The sequence below is a fragment of the Hyperolius riggenbachi genome, chromosome 10, assembly GCF_040937935.1.
Source record: "Hyperolius riggenbachi isolate aHypRig1 chromosome 10, aHypRig1.pri, whole genome shotgun sequence".
Lineage (NCBI taxonomy): Eukaryota > Metazoa > Chordata > Amphibia > Anura > Hyperoliidae > Hyperolius > Hyperolius riggenbachi.
The window spans coordinates 91,710,076-91,725,137 of NC_090655.1; the positions used below are offsets into that span (position 1 = coordinate 91,710,076).

The 15,062-nt window shown below is 42.6% G+C and overlaps 1 protein-coding gene across 3 annotated transcripts in view; it reads right to left on the minus strand.

Moving 5' to 3' along the window:
* The window catches only part of FAS (Fas cell surface death receptor), a 73,574-nt gene that overhangs the window by 44,854 nt on the left and 13,658 nt on the right, over positions 1-15,062 (minus strand). The window contains exons 1-3 of one of the 3 annotated variants that reach the window (XM_068255056.1): positions 10,217-10,846; positions 9,518-9,655; positions 4,696-4,816 (exon numbers count right to left, since the gene is read on the minus strand). In XM_068255056.1, the coding sequence (XP_068111157.1) occupies positions 4,696-4,816; positions 9,518-9,655; positions 10,217-10,226 (269 nt within the window). In that variant the 5' untranslated portion in view covers positions 10,227-10,846. The other 2 variants (XM_068255055.1, XM_068255054.1) reach the window with 2 other exon arrangements.

Here is a 15,062-nt window from a genome sequence, read left to right on the forward strand (position 1 = left end):
AATTACAATAAAAAAAAAATTTAAATAGTTACTGTGAGGATCCGCTCGGCTGCCTGCGCAGGCAGGCAGCTTTTTTTTTACCACTGTTCAGGTCTGCATTCTGCAGGTCTCTGGAAGAGAGACCTTTTGTCAGTTTTGCAGCTTGCTGCTGCTGAGGAATTTGCATACGTTGGTCATGCAAATTTCCTAGCCACATCCTCTGGAGGTTTGTACTATAAATACCATGTGATATCACAGACCTGGGCTGGTCATAAGGGTTAGTCCTGTGAAACACTTCTGGAGTGTCAGCCTTGCTCATTGTTTGAAGATTAGCTTAGAGTAAATCCTGGGACTGCACTAGGCAGGTTCCCTAGTGCAGTTAGGATTGCATATCTGTTTTGTTTGTCTGTTGCGATTGTCCTGTCCCAGCGGTGGTCGACAGGAAGTCGTTCTGATCTTTGTTCTTGGAGTATAGCTGGAGCAGCGGTTGCTACCAGCTATCTCATCTGATCTGTCTTGCCTGGATCGCACTCGCCTTGCGCTAGTGCTGTGGATCCATCTGATCTCCATCTCTCTTTCTATACTTGGATCGCACTTGCTCTGGCGGAAAGAGCAGTGGATCCAGCTCGCTCTGTTTCTATACTTGGATCGCACTCGCTCTGGTGGAAAGAGCAGTGGATCGTATCTCTCACTTATTCCTGTTTTCGAGTATCTGTCTTGTCTGCTACGAACGCTTGCTGGAGGCTCGGTGAGGTAACCGTTAAGCAAGCGCTCGCGTCCTCTGTTTCATGTTTGTCTGTTGGTGGTTAGTTAGGCGTGCTTGTCTCTGTTGTGCTTATCACGAGGAGGCCGCGCAGAAAACGCGTTCGCTGTTGCGAATGAGTGCGGTGTTCGCGTTTAGTTAGCGTTTGTTGTTTTCCTTGTCTTCTCATTGTATGATTTGCTGTGCCTTTGCTACTCTCGTGCTCTGCCTTGCTGTAGCCTTGTGTCACCTCTGGCAATCGCCTCTCTCGCGATTGCATTCCTACTTCATATCTGCTGTTGTGTGTGCACCGTCGCGGGTTGGCGACTAGATTGGGGCACATACATACATTCTATCCCTGTGCTCATTCTCTTTCACAATCGCTTCTCTTGCGATTGCGTTCTCACTCGGTTTCCTCTGTTGTGTGTCTGCCGTCGCAGGTTGGCGGCTAGATTGGTGGACATACATACATTCCTCATCTGTGCTTATTCGGTCTTGTGTCGCTGTTAGCAACCGCCATCTTCCTGGTTGTGAGTCTGCCGTCGCAGGGTGGCGACTAGATTGGTGGACACACATACCCTCTGTCGCTTTGGTCTCTCTCTTTCAGGGCTATCTTGCCCTGCGTTTCTTCCCTTCGTGCAATTCCTGTCTGGCGTCTGTGGCAGGGCAGAGGAGCTGTTCCTCTGCACTCCACAGCTCCACCTGCCGACAGGAATTTCCCTCTACAGGTGCATTGCACCTTTTGCTGGGTTCCCTCAAATTATACGCTTGTGGAGGATTTCCGCAGTGTCAGCGCACGTCTTGTGCGCTGATCACGGAGAGAATTCCACAATCGTTACAGTTACCTTAGGGACTGAACTCTTTAAATATTTATATCAAGAGGGTATAACACTGTTACTTCATAAATTATGGGCTTGTAATTAGGGATAGACGCAAAACTGAAAAAAATGCACCTTTATTTGCAAATAAAATATTGGTGCCAAACATTGTGATAGGGACATAATTTATACGATGTAATAACTGGGACAAATGGGCATATAAGTTACATGGATTTTAATTATAGTAGCATGCATTATTTAAAAACTATAATGGCGGAAAACTGAAAAATAATGTTTTTTTTCCAAATGTTTTCCTATTTTCCCATTAAAACACATTTAGAATAAAATAATTCTTGGCATAGTGTCCCACCTAAAGAAAGCCTAATTGGTGGTGAAAAAAACAAGATATAGTTCATTTTATTGTGATAAGTAATGATGAAGTTATAGGTGAATGAATGTAAGGAGCGCTGAAAGGAGAAAATTGCTCGGATGCTGAAGGGGTAAAACCCCTCAGTTGTGAAGTGGTTAAAACAGGGTGGGTAAGAGATTATATTACCTGTCTATTTTAATTAACATAACTAATGTAACTCGTAACTTGTCAGAATAACGCTCACGATATCCAGCATAGCGAGCAGTTGTAGCTAACGCTGTGTATTACCTGTAATGGGCATTCTGATCATCCCGCCCGGGACGCATTCGGGTCCAGTAACTTTAAAGTAAGTGATCCTGGGACTTTCATTGGCCCAACAGACTGCCTGTCAATCACTTGCGCGCATAGCGTGCATTAAGGTGAGCAGTGTTAAATTGCGCAAGTAACAGCAAGTTTTTCATGCTATTTATGTTAGTGAATCAAGCCTCTTGTATTTATTCATCAAAGCGCTCAGGAAATCGCTATACAAAGGGCTTTTTCAAGCGCTTTGCGATTTCCCTATACCTTCCATTGAGCCAAACCCCTCAGGAAATGGTGCAGGCAGCGAGTTTGCAATTTTAATAAAATCGAAACGCTCACACGTGAACACGGTCATAGGAAATCATTACACAAGCACTTTTAGAGCGATTTGCAAAATTGCCAGGGCTTAAAAAAAAATGTGAACAAGCCCTCAATGTCAATAGTCAGGGCAATAGTGAGCAGAATTATCTTCACTGCTTAGTGAATGCAATACAATGAGAAAAATAATGAAATGTTAAGATCTATATAACATTTTTCTCTCAGAGTCAAAGCGTTTTAGATCTGTAGCTACTCGTGTTGTGGTCAGTAGCCCATCCTGGAGTGCTATTGGGAGTCTTACACAAGGACAAGTTCTGAATTCAAACCCAAGTCTTCTACATCAAATGTCAGTGCCCTTTGGCTAGGAACACACTTGTCTGCGTAGACAATTGCACTTCTTTACGTTTCGCAATGTGCAATCGAGATTCTGACTTATTTTGGGAGTTCATGTTTCTGTGATTTTCGGGTGTGATCAGTGGGCGTGATTGCATTTCTCGACGTGGAAAAAAATTAAAACCACGGAAAGCTTGTTGAAATAGGGGTTTGCATTTCAAATCTCACAGCACTGCGTATGCTATGCGATTTCCATGTGCCTCCCAAAAACAATCGCACCACACTGCACAGGGCATCGCGATTACCATGTTAATTATGGTGCCCTTTGGCACAACACGTGCTTGGAAAATCAGAGCAAAGCCCATGCAGTGTGGAAGGGCCCTAACATGTTCTTGAGGGACTGTATAAAAACATCCTTGCAAGCTGAGGTAAAGGAGTAAGACATTTTTAGAAGTATGTGAAAGTTTTATTGATACTCTGGAAACACAAATGAAGCAAAAGATTCTTAGCACTTTCCAATTAACACAATGGCATCAGGAACAGTTGTTATGGGGGATCACTCTGTGAGGTGTGGATAAATGGCATCATAAATATGGGAAAGTTGATATGGTGACACTTGTACTGTAATGACGGCCGTGTCTAGGAGAACTCATGGAGAAGCATGTGATTTGTTGGATCAGCTGATAGATTTACAAAGCTCTGATCTGCTGTGATCATATCCTGCTTTAGCATGATCATGACTAGCAAATCAGAGACTTGCATATCTATCACCTGACCAAATGGATCATGATTCTCTATGAGTTCTCCTAGACATGACCATCACTACTGCACTATCTACTGCAATATCTTTTGTTATACATGGTTGATGCCCTAGGACAGTGATGGATAACCTTGGCACTCTAGCTGTGACAAAACTACAAATCCCATCATGCCGCTGTCTCCCCGAGTTATGCTTACAGCTGTCAGAGTATTGCAATGCCTCATGGGACTTGTAGTTCCACCACAGCTGGAGTGCCAAGGTTAGCCATCACACCACAGGTGTGGGTTGATGCTAGGATTGATACAAGCCTATAATAGATAGCCATGTTGGGAGTATTTTATTTGTCATATCTGGCTGTTGATATGTTTGGTGTATGCTTCTTTCAATAAAAAAATGTTTGAAACAAAAAACTGGCAAGAATCCCTAGCCACTTACAGTACATATACTGTACAGCGCTGCGCAATATAATGGCGCTATATAAATCCAATAAATAATAATAATTATAATAACGATATTATAATGAATTTATTAGGGGGCCGATCTATCAAACAAATATGGGATTGAAGTGAACCAGAGGTGAAAATAAACTGAGAAGATAAAAAAAAAAATTTTTATACTCCTACTCCTAAAAATAACTTTTTAAAGTATTCCATGTTGTTTTTTTATTTAAACATTTACAAAGTAGGTTAAATGTTTTACTGTCTCCAATCAGTGGCAGCCTATTAAGTGTCACAGACCTAAAATACATGAACTATTGACCTTTTTATATCTCTCCCCTGAGCTTAGAAGTTGTATTCTACCAAGAAAAAACTTTTATGGCTGCAATTTGCTTATCAGTGATGTTTACTATATTGCCAACAAGGCACTGGCAAGACAGAAGCTGTCACTTCCATGCCTAGAAATTAACTCTTAATAAATCAAAATAAATCAAGTAAAACCGCCTGGTTATTAATATGTTTTGTACTGTACATAAATATGTTTAAATCATCATGTCACATGTCGCCTCAGGTACACTTTAAGAACAAAAGTTTTCACTTACAATGTGTACCCTTTAAGAACAAAAGTTTTCACTTACTCTGTACATTGATGACAGCGGCTGCAGTCCCCATCAACCAAAGGTGACGTACAGAAGAAGCCTTGTCTACAGCTACACTTGGTGTTTTGGGTTACTGTGCAGTTGTATAGCAGTTCTAGACCTGCGGGACACCAGAATACAGTGAAACCAGGAAAAATATCCTCAAATATAAACAAAATATGTAAATTCTTATGAAAAGGCAAAAGTGGAAATCGGGAGCCCACAATAGTGTAGTATGTTATCAGCGTTTTGTGAAATTCTTATTGTGAAATAATGCAAAGGTAGGTTATCGCTACGGCAACCACTGTACAGGCAGGTGGGGAGCGTAGACCAGACCCCACTCAGGTTAAGAAGTTGCTTTCTACAGATAGGAAGATGGGGTAACACCCCTCCACCAAGTGTGGAAGAAAAACGCCACGCCTTTCGCAGATGTGACCTGCATCACCAAGCAGTATAAAGGAGTAACTGCTACAAGCTCTCTAAGCACAGAAGCGCCCATACAGAGCTCCTAAAAGTCACTCCTTTACACTGCCTGATGAAGTGGGTCACACCTGCGAAACACGGCGCATTTTACAGTGTACAATAACGTTTTTTTCTTGAATCAGACAATTTGAGTCATCAGTTGGGAGGTAAGTCCACCACTTGCTCCGTTTTTTCAACAGTTTTTAGTGTATGTTATCCTTCTTGGCTCCACGGTCTTACCATTTTCTGCAAAATATGTAAGAGAAAGATTTTATTGGGTATCAATACTTCTTTTCATATTACAAAGAAGTGCGATTGCAACTGGGACTGAGCGCTGCATATTTCAGAGCACCAAATTGCTGCCATTTTTTTTTGTTTTTGAGCACCACATTACACCGAGAAAATGATGATATATCCACTCCATGCTTCCAAATTTCAACTTAAAATGCTAACTTTATTTGTGCCGCATAGAGACATACAGGTTACTCATATTGGACCTCCTGTGCCTAACTCATAAGCTTTGATTAAAGCCTCATACAAAGTTACCAGTACAGTTCACCGCAGGGGTCGAGAATTGATTCTGGTAGCAGTTTGGGGTTGGCTGCTGTGTGTCAGTAGCCTAGAGGCTAGAGATGCAATTGTTACTATGAAGCACGAAAGAAGGATGCCCAATGGCGCAAGTTGGAGTGGCTTCCGGCTGGTGGTGTGAGTAAGAGAACAATGTGCTCGGTGTTTAGTCAGGTGTTGCTATTTTGAGGTGGCATCAGGAAGGTGGGGGGAGGAGGTGGCAGGGGATGGTCCAGTACACATTCTAGATTCTCTCCCAAGGTGGTCCTTATCGGCCATTGGCCTTATAGCTTAAACCAAACCTGTGGGAAACTTTGGATGAAAATTCAGATACTTACCTCAGTAAAGGCGAGGCCTCTGGATCCTCCAGAGGCTTCCCCCATCCCTCTTGCCATTCCAGCACTGGTACACCCCCCAATTCCAAACTCCCAGGCCTACTCCCATATGAGAACAACCACATAGCCACCCCTTGCAGAAAAAGACAAACCACCTGCACCTGTGCACTGCAGCTTTGCTCGACATGAGCTTGTCAACGAGTTTCGGGGGGTCCCGGCTCTGGAATGAAGAGGTGGAGGGGGCTCCTCTAGAGGATCTAGAGCTTTCCCTCTACTGAGGCATGTACCCAAATTGGGCACCTTTTTCCCTTCAGGTATACTTTAAAGTGTACCAGGTATGTGTAAAACTTTTATGTTCTATGGTCTCTGTTTTCCTTTAAAAGCAAGAAGTTTCAAATCAGGATGATACCGTTTATTGGCTAACTAAAAATGAATAAAAAAAGCAAGCTTTCAGCCTTGCAGCCTTCGTCAGGCTTATATCCTGTTAGTTTGCAGGCTGGTGGTACAGACAGCTTTATACATGCAACATCAAAAGGGAAAACATATTTTTTTCAAGCATAAATACATGTCATTAAGATGCCTTAATTCAAACAGACCATCTAAATGGGGTTAGAGGTTGTTAGCTAAGATAAGGATCCTTGTTTACTCCATGCTCACAGACCTGGGATTAGGATTGACCCAGAGGTATCGTAAATTCTTAGTTCACAAGTTCAGCTAGAATGGCTGAGAAAGTTCAAATATCATCAGCCTCATACCAATATAAAAAGTTGTTGTCCTTATTCAAACCGTTCTGCACAGCTTTGAACCAATTTATAGATTTTGTTTCTGCTATTAATCGATCATTTGACGTTTTGAAGCCGCCCTTCAGGGCAGTGATACGAAGATCATCCATGCTGTGTCCGTTGGACCGAAGTGTGTAGCAACTGGGAGTCCAGATTTGGTATCATTAATAGTGTGCCTGTGTCCATTCATACGTTTGCGCAGAATTTGTCCAGTTTCTCCCACGTACATAACATTGGAACATTTAGCACACATGATCAGAAGTCTGAAGTCTCTCAAAATTCAGGTTTTTATTTTAAAAATCTTTTTAATGGGCTGTAGCTCTGCCTCTACACGTCCATCAGCGCAGTTCGCCGCCCCTCTTAGTCTTCTTTCACTGAGAGGGGTGGGGGAGAGGTGGAGATATGTGCGAATTGACGCGCATGGAGGCAGAGCTGCAGCTCAAAGCTCTGCCTCCCTGGGCAGCAAAATCCACGACCAAGAAAGTCGTGGATATTTGCTGGGGAGTTTGGGGGCGATTTAGTTAGTGTTCAGGCACGGGAATGCAGTGCTTTAGTTAGGGCATTGATGTTAAAGAGATTTTTAAAATAAAAACCTGAATTTTATGAGACTTCAGAGTCCCACTGAAGAGAACCATTCACATAGTTGTGTCTGAATGGTACAAATAATGTTATCATTCTAACGGTGCACACTAATTAAACAATTGTTTTTGTCCAATCTTACCAAATCTATGTATCAGAATGGTAAACTGAGTGAATATACTTTGAATGGATATTTTAGGTAGTTCCTCATATTACATAGAAGTGGTAAGATTGTACAAAAAAAAAAGATTGTATCATTAGTGGGGATCTTAAGCCCAATGTACACGATACGATTCTTTGTGCGATTCGATTACGATTCTATTTACGATCTGATTAAATCCGACACGTCCAGTCGGGATTCAATTCCAGCACATTTCGGATTTAATCGGATCGTAAATAGAATCGTAATCGAATCGCACAAAGAATAGTATCGTGTAGATGGGACTTTAAGCTGAATACCTACCTGAAGATGGATGAACCTAGTTGCATTGTGGGAGATAAAAGCTGTAACCAACTGTCAAATATTAGCCTGTCTAATCCCCCCTCATCTGTTTTGAAACAAATTACCCAAGAGAAACTTGACCAATGGGTCTAGTCAAGTTGACATACTAGAATAAGTAGAAGTGATCCCCTTATGTGTCCCCTTTTAAGATGTAAGTCTTGTTTGTGGGTAGTCAGGGACCTTAGACCTTGAACTATAGACAAAACCTTGTCCTCAACCTCAATAAGTGTATATTGACCCAAATCATTCAATAACCAATTAAAACATCAATTTATTATAAATCTTTTTAAAAATATTTACATAAATACAAATGCACAGAATCCGCATAGCCATTACAGCAAAGTCATGATTAAACAGTTTACAAACATTATGCATAGTTCCCAATAAGGGTACCATGAAACTGGAAATTGTCCCTTATATCATGTCCACCATTATATAGGTATCATGGAAACCCCCCTCCTCTGTGTCTAATCATCACTGTAATTTGATCTCTCAGATGTGTCACCTGACTGCCATGGCAGATAAGCCCATTTGAAAGCACAGGATGTTAACAATATATCTGCTTCCACGAAAGCAGGAAGTAGAAACAGTGCAGATTTATTACAGGATTTGTATCAGTTGTAACAAAGAAAAATGTTTTTCTTTAAAGGTTATTATGCTGTTGCTTATCTTTTAGAGCAGAGAGGAAGTTCTGAGTTCAGGTCCATTTTAAAGCCTGCCAGCAGTAAAGATGCTGCTCCTGCAGGCTGACAGTGTATCAAACTAAATGAACGAATTACACAGCGAGCATCAATCATTTCTTGATCTAGCTTCTATTTTCAGTCATGTGACACAGGAGAGAGATCTAATAACAATTTGATGATTAGACACAAATGAAGGGGAATTAGACAGGCTAAACTTTCTAAAAACATACAGGGTGCATTTCTCTAGGTTTTCATTCTGTCCTGTGCAAGAGTTCAGGTCCACTTTAACACTGAGCTAGGTTACAAAAAAAAAAAAGGCAGACAAGATGTCCCTTTTGGCATCACAGAGAAACAGTAAAGATGGGAACCAGCAGAAATATTTTTTTGTTTTTTCATATCACATTTTACATCTTACAGTAAACAGTAAAAACAACAGGATAGGTAAGCTAAATAAATAGCCAATTTTTCACATCAGCATGGATAACGCAGTACGTATCGTATTGCATAGCGCCCGGTCAGTTGAGCACAAGGTGAGCTGAATGACGGCTCATCCTGCTGCCCCTGAAATTTCAGGTGGTGTTTAATACTGTTCCTCATAGCAACTCGGAGAAGTAATTTGGGGTCTGGCGATCACCGGAACCTGAATTACGCCTTAAAACCCACTGCGTTGCTATAGTGATAACATTACCTCTGTGGTGGCGCCCAGATCAGGTGCAGTGCGGCATCTAAAATTACCTGCTTCATAGACTATGTCCCACATTACACCATTTTTTACCATTTTTCCAGTATACAGGTAGATGCAGCTTCTGCTCTTATTTGAAACTTTGTTAAAAATCTTTAACTTGTGCAAAAGTTAAAACTTTTAGGAAATACGGTAATTGGAAATATTTAATGTCATAATAATATAAATACCTGCACGAGAATCACAGTTTTCACACTTAATGCATTTATCTACTCCACTTGGATGCTCAGTATAATCCCGCCCTTCAGTGCAATTGGCACACACAGAATCTCCGCCTGCTACATCACAGTGGGAAGTTACATAAGTTCCTGTTAATAAAATGAATTAAAAAAGTTAATTTATACAATATACCAATACACACATTTACACAGTATAGCCATTTAGTGTCAGTATAATTATTTAAGGGGCACTGTAGTAAAATTAGGCTGCTAATAACCCTGGTAGCATGTACCCACAAGTAGGAGCATCAGATTTCAAGCAGTTTTTTGTTGTTGTTTTTGTGTTTTGTTTTTTATATGTTGGCTGGAAAGGTTATAAGGCAATGTATGTGTAACACCTCTGAAATGCTTTAACTGTAAAGAAATCCTCCAGACACCAATCAAATTATTTTTACTAAAAACTTGTATTAAATGATATGGATAAAAAAAGAGTTTAGTGACAAAACATTCATAAACTTCTTATCTTCAGCCTGTTAGGATCAGGGCTAGTTCAGGAACCATATAAGTAATTCAGTTTATTAGCATTTACTTGCCAGAATTTTCCATACACAGCACTCCGCTATTTGCCACTTCTTCACTGCTGTCTTTTTAAAGTGGACCTAAATTCTTGCATAGGACAGAAGGGAAAGTAGAGAAATGTCTGGTGGTTACCTAGCAACATCCAGGATGAGACAAATATGTTGAATTGATAATTGTAAATGATCAATTAATTTATAAGAAGCACTGCTGTCTCCTCTGTATTTTGTCTGCCAGCTGTTGTCACACAATCTCTTCAGACACTGCACTGCAGTCTTCACTCCTTTTCTTTAATCCTGTCACTTGTTGCTCTGTGTCTCTCTTGTATGCATTGCTGTCCTGTTGTTCTCGTGTCACTGTAATGTCTCTGCTGTTTTCTGTTATCTCTCTCTGTTACAGGTAATTTTGAATGTCCTTGTCTTTCTTTCTTATTGCTTACTGTTTCTCTTCTGGCTTATCTCTCCAGTATCGCTGCTCTTTATTGGTCTGTAGTTGTGAGTGGGCTCTTTCCTCTCCTGTAATGTCTGCAGCTCTCTTTCTCTTCCTTAGATTAGTTTGCAGTAAGTGTTCACTTGTCTGTGGCTCTGCCTTGCTCAGACTGTCTCATCAATGGCTGGTCTCTTCTTGTGTCTCTATTTGCTCACAAATCATGCTTATCTCTTGCTGCAGTAGTGTATAGTCTTTATTTCTTGCTGCACAATTTAGTGACACAATTTATTTCTTGCTGCATCATCAGCTCAGTCTCCACGGCTACTTGACTCCTCCCCCTCACTATCCTTCAACTGCCAAAACCTGTTACATGCTGGGCAGCTTCTCTCTCCTCTTTTTTGCTAATGGGCTCCCCCTGGTGGCACCTGCAGACTCTCTTTACAGCAGCACTTTCCACAAAAACGAAATGCATATTTAACTCTTGGTGTGTGTGTTGCAATGACACACACACAGGGTTACATATGTATAATGCAATATGTAGAGATCCTGCCCATCGCTTTCCAGGTTAATGTGTACCCGAGATGACATGTGACATGATGAGATAGATGAGTGTATATGCAGTGGCAAGAGTACAGGCACATATGCTGTGCTCCTTTTCTTTTTTTTTTCCCTGTCTGAAAGAGTTAATAATCAGCTATGCATCTTGTTTTTCTCCAGTCGGGACCAAGTCAGGTTATAGCGTTCCTTACTGATAACACATTACAGCTATAAAACATTTTCCTAAATAGATATGTGGCTTCTGACTGGCTGCAAGGGATAGATAAAAAGGTCAAAAGTTCATGTATTTTCCCTCTGGGATGCTTTAGACCAGGGATCCCCAAATGTTTTGGGTCGAGGGCCGGGTCAACATACTCCAGACTGCTGGGGGGCCGGAGTATACATAAAATGATGTAAACAGAGTCGGACTGGGACACTGAGGGCCCACCAGGGAATTTTCAGCCTGGGGCCCGCTCACCCCCATAATTTGAAGCTCACATACCTATGTATTCTGTAAAGTACTGTTGAAGATGTAAGTGGTACATAATAATAATATGATAGACGTTAGATTACTGTATGGATTAGATTGTGAGCTCCTCTGAGGATAGTCAGTGACATGACTATGCAGGGACGGTTCCAGGAATATTTCATGTGGGTAGTGTGCAGGTGATGGATCTACTAGGTGGGGAAGCTGGTTAGTTAAAAAAGGGGTTTGGTAATGCACTGGAAAATGGTCATGGTCAGGATGGGTCATAGGCATAGCCAAATGTACATAAAATAAGAAGTGGTCCTAATGCTATGTACACACTCTTTAGAGCTAATGGGGGTACCGAAGGTCACTGAAGCTAGGGGGGGGGGGGGGGCAGAGGGTCACTGGGTCTAGTGGGGGAAGCAGAAGGCCACTGAAGCTAGTGGGAGTGGGAGGAGGTCACTGGGGCTAGTGGGGGACGGAGAAGGAAACTGGAGCTAGTGGGGGGGGGGGGGGGGCAGAGGGCCACTGGGGCTAGTGGGGGAGGGAGGAGGTCACTGGGGCTAGTGGAGGAGGCAGAAAACCACTGAAGCTAGTGGGGAGGGAGAAGTTCATTGTAGGTAGTGGGGGAAGGCAGATGGATACTTACTGAATTGGGAGACTTCTTCCAGCCTGTCTTCCATGTGCCAGACACTGACACACCCTCCTTAGCCTCCACCAGGCTGGGGGCGACCTTTCCTCTGTTCGGGGGTGGGGCTTCCTCTAGACAGGAGATGGGGCTTCCTCCAGGCAGTGCTCACCTGCCAGACACATGCTGCTTAGTGAGCAACCACGGGGCTAGAATACGACACTTCCTGTGTGTGAGTGGCAGGGATCACACTAGCCAGTCATCCTATCTTCTGTGTCTGTGTGGGGGCGGGGCTTCCACTATCAGGGCCGGAGCTTATACTGCCACCATCTCTCTTTTAAGTGTCCCAGATGGAGACAGCTGTGGAGAGGCGTGATGAGCTGCGACTACTGTGAGCAGTGAGACATGCATATAGCGCACACATGCTGCTTACAGGCACAGCAAAGTAGCAACCTCAGCCCTCAGCTGCCTTTTGGCTCTTTTTCTCCCCAGCTCCCACCACGTACAGGAACAAAAAAGTGGGCAGGGCATACCAGCAACAGGGCCTACCGGGGGAAAACCCGAGTTCCCGCTGGGTCAGTCTGACCCTGGATGTAGAAGTCTTTGCGGGCCAGACAGTAAGCATACCCAGGTGACAACCTGCAGTCCAATTGACAGCAGTGTCACCTGATGTGGAATTTGATTGGAAACCAGCGAATTACTGCTTTCTGGCTTTCATGTGGATGGGTGGTGCCCGCATTGCTATTCTATATGCGGACCACCAATATTTAAAGATGTAGCTGACCGCATCTATAAGTAATACATTTTGTGTGTGGGGGCCGGTAAAAAAGCCTCAGGGGGCCACATTCAGCCCGCAGGCCTTAGGGCTCTTTCACATCAGACAACGCGTGCAGGAGCCGTTCTCCTGCACGCGTTGATAGCCTGCGTCGTGTCGTCGGGTATCTACGGTGTGACGCAATTAGCGGCGGTAGCTATTCATTGAACCCGACGGAAAACGCCGGCTCCCCGGTGCGTTGGTGGAAAAACTGCGCCCGGGTGCGTCGGAACCGCAACGTACCGAAACGGACTTTCATCTTACCTTGGTTAACGCAAACTTTAGCGTTGCGTTAAAACGCAGAAAATCTGCGCATATGTGAAATAGCCCTAAGCTTTAGACACTGCAATTGAGCAGAGATAATGCTCAATTGCAGTTGCAGGAAAGGAAGACCAAGAGTCACCTCTGCTGCTGAGGATAAGTTCATCCGAGTCCCCAGCTTCAGAAAACGCAGGGACATACTCCCTGCTGGACAAAAATTATGTCACCGGGATCCCCATCGGTCTGTGCATGCATGCCATGGCGCACTGCTGTCCCATCGGTTACACCTACTTGCTTTGCTATCGACTTGCACTACTGCATAATACATGCGGTAGGTACAGATCATGCAGTAACACACTATTGACTTTGCAACGGGATTGCAGCAGTTTGAATACTTCCATTGCATTGCATTGCTTCTCTTTAAAGTGAACCCGAGGTGAGAGTGATGTGGAGGCTGCCATATTTATTTCCTTTCAAACAATACCAGTTGCCTTACAGCCTTACTGATCTATTTGGCTGCAGTAGAGTCTGAATCACACCAGAAACTAGCATGCAGCTAATCTTGTCAGTTCTAAAATATAATGTCAGAAACACCTTATCTGCTGCATGCTTGTTCAGGGTCTATGGCTAAAAACTATTAGAGGCAGAGACTCAGCAGGATATCAGGCAACTGGTATTGCTTAAAAGGAAATAAACACAGCCTCCATATCACAGACACCTCAGGGTTCACTTTAAGTATGAAAGCCTCCATAGACTTGTATTGACTTACCGGCGTCCATGCATAAAGGGCGTCGGGGAAAAAAGGGCACGTGGTGTAAACGATAAGCGCTAATAGCTTTTATAAAAATACTATGTTGTATTTAGTTTACAACAATGTTTTACAAATTGTAAACCTTTATTAATGTGTATAAAATCACAAACTGTGAAAACGATAATCTTCCCTGTTTTGAAAGTGAAACTTATAATTACGTTTGTTAAAAAAACAATAATATATACATATATAATCGTTATAATTGTATGATATTGTGAATAACCTTAATGTATCGGTTCCTTGTGTAATAAAATGAAAGTATTGTTTAGAACAATGAATATAAAATATAAATACGTTTGTAATAACTGTAATAAAACATATTACTAACATTTTGCTGCAACTAAACCTAACCCTACTCTCAGTGGCGTACCTAGGGCGTTTGACACCTGATGCCGGGCATTATAAGACACCCCCCCCCCCCCCCCCGAAAAAAAAAAGAAAGGAGCGAATATGGCATACTAAGCGCACCATGTCAGGTAATGTCAGATATAGGTGCCACAAGTACAGGTAATGTAGTTGCTCCAGTAATAGTAGCATAGTTGCTCCCATTATAGGCAGCTAGTATAGTTGCCCCAGTAGTATAGCTAGTATAGTTGCCCCCAGTATAGGCAATATAGTTGTCTCCAGTGTACCTAGTATAGTTACCCCCAGTGTAGCTAGTATAGTTGCCCCTAGTGTATGTAGTTTAGTTGCTCCCAGTATAGCAAGTATAGTTGCCTCCAATATAGCTAGTTTAGTTGCCCCCATTGAAGCTAGTATAGTTGTTCCCAGTGAAGCTAGTATAGTTTCTGCCAGTGAAGCTAGTTTAGTTGCCCCCAGTAGAGCTAGTTTAGCTGCCCCTAGTATAGTTGCCCCAGTATAGCTAGTATAGGTGCCCCCAGTGTAGCTAGTATAGTTGCCCACAGTGTAGCTAGTATAATTGCCCCCAGTATAGCTAGTATAGTTGCCCCCAGTGTAGCTAGTATAGTTGCCCCCAGTGTAGCTAGTATAGTTGCCCCCAGTATAGCTAGTATAGTTGCCCCAGTATAGCTA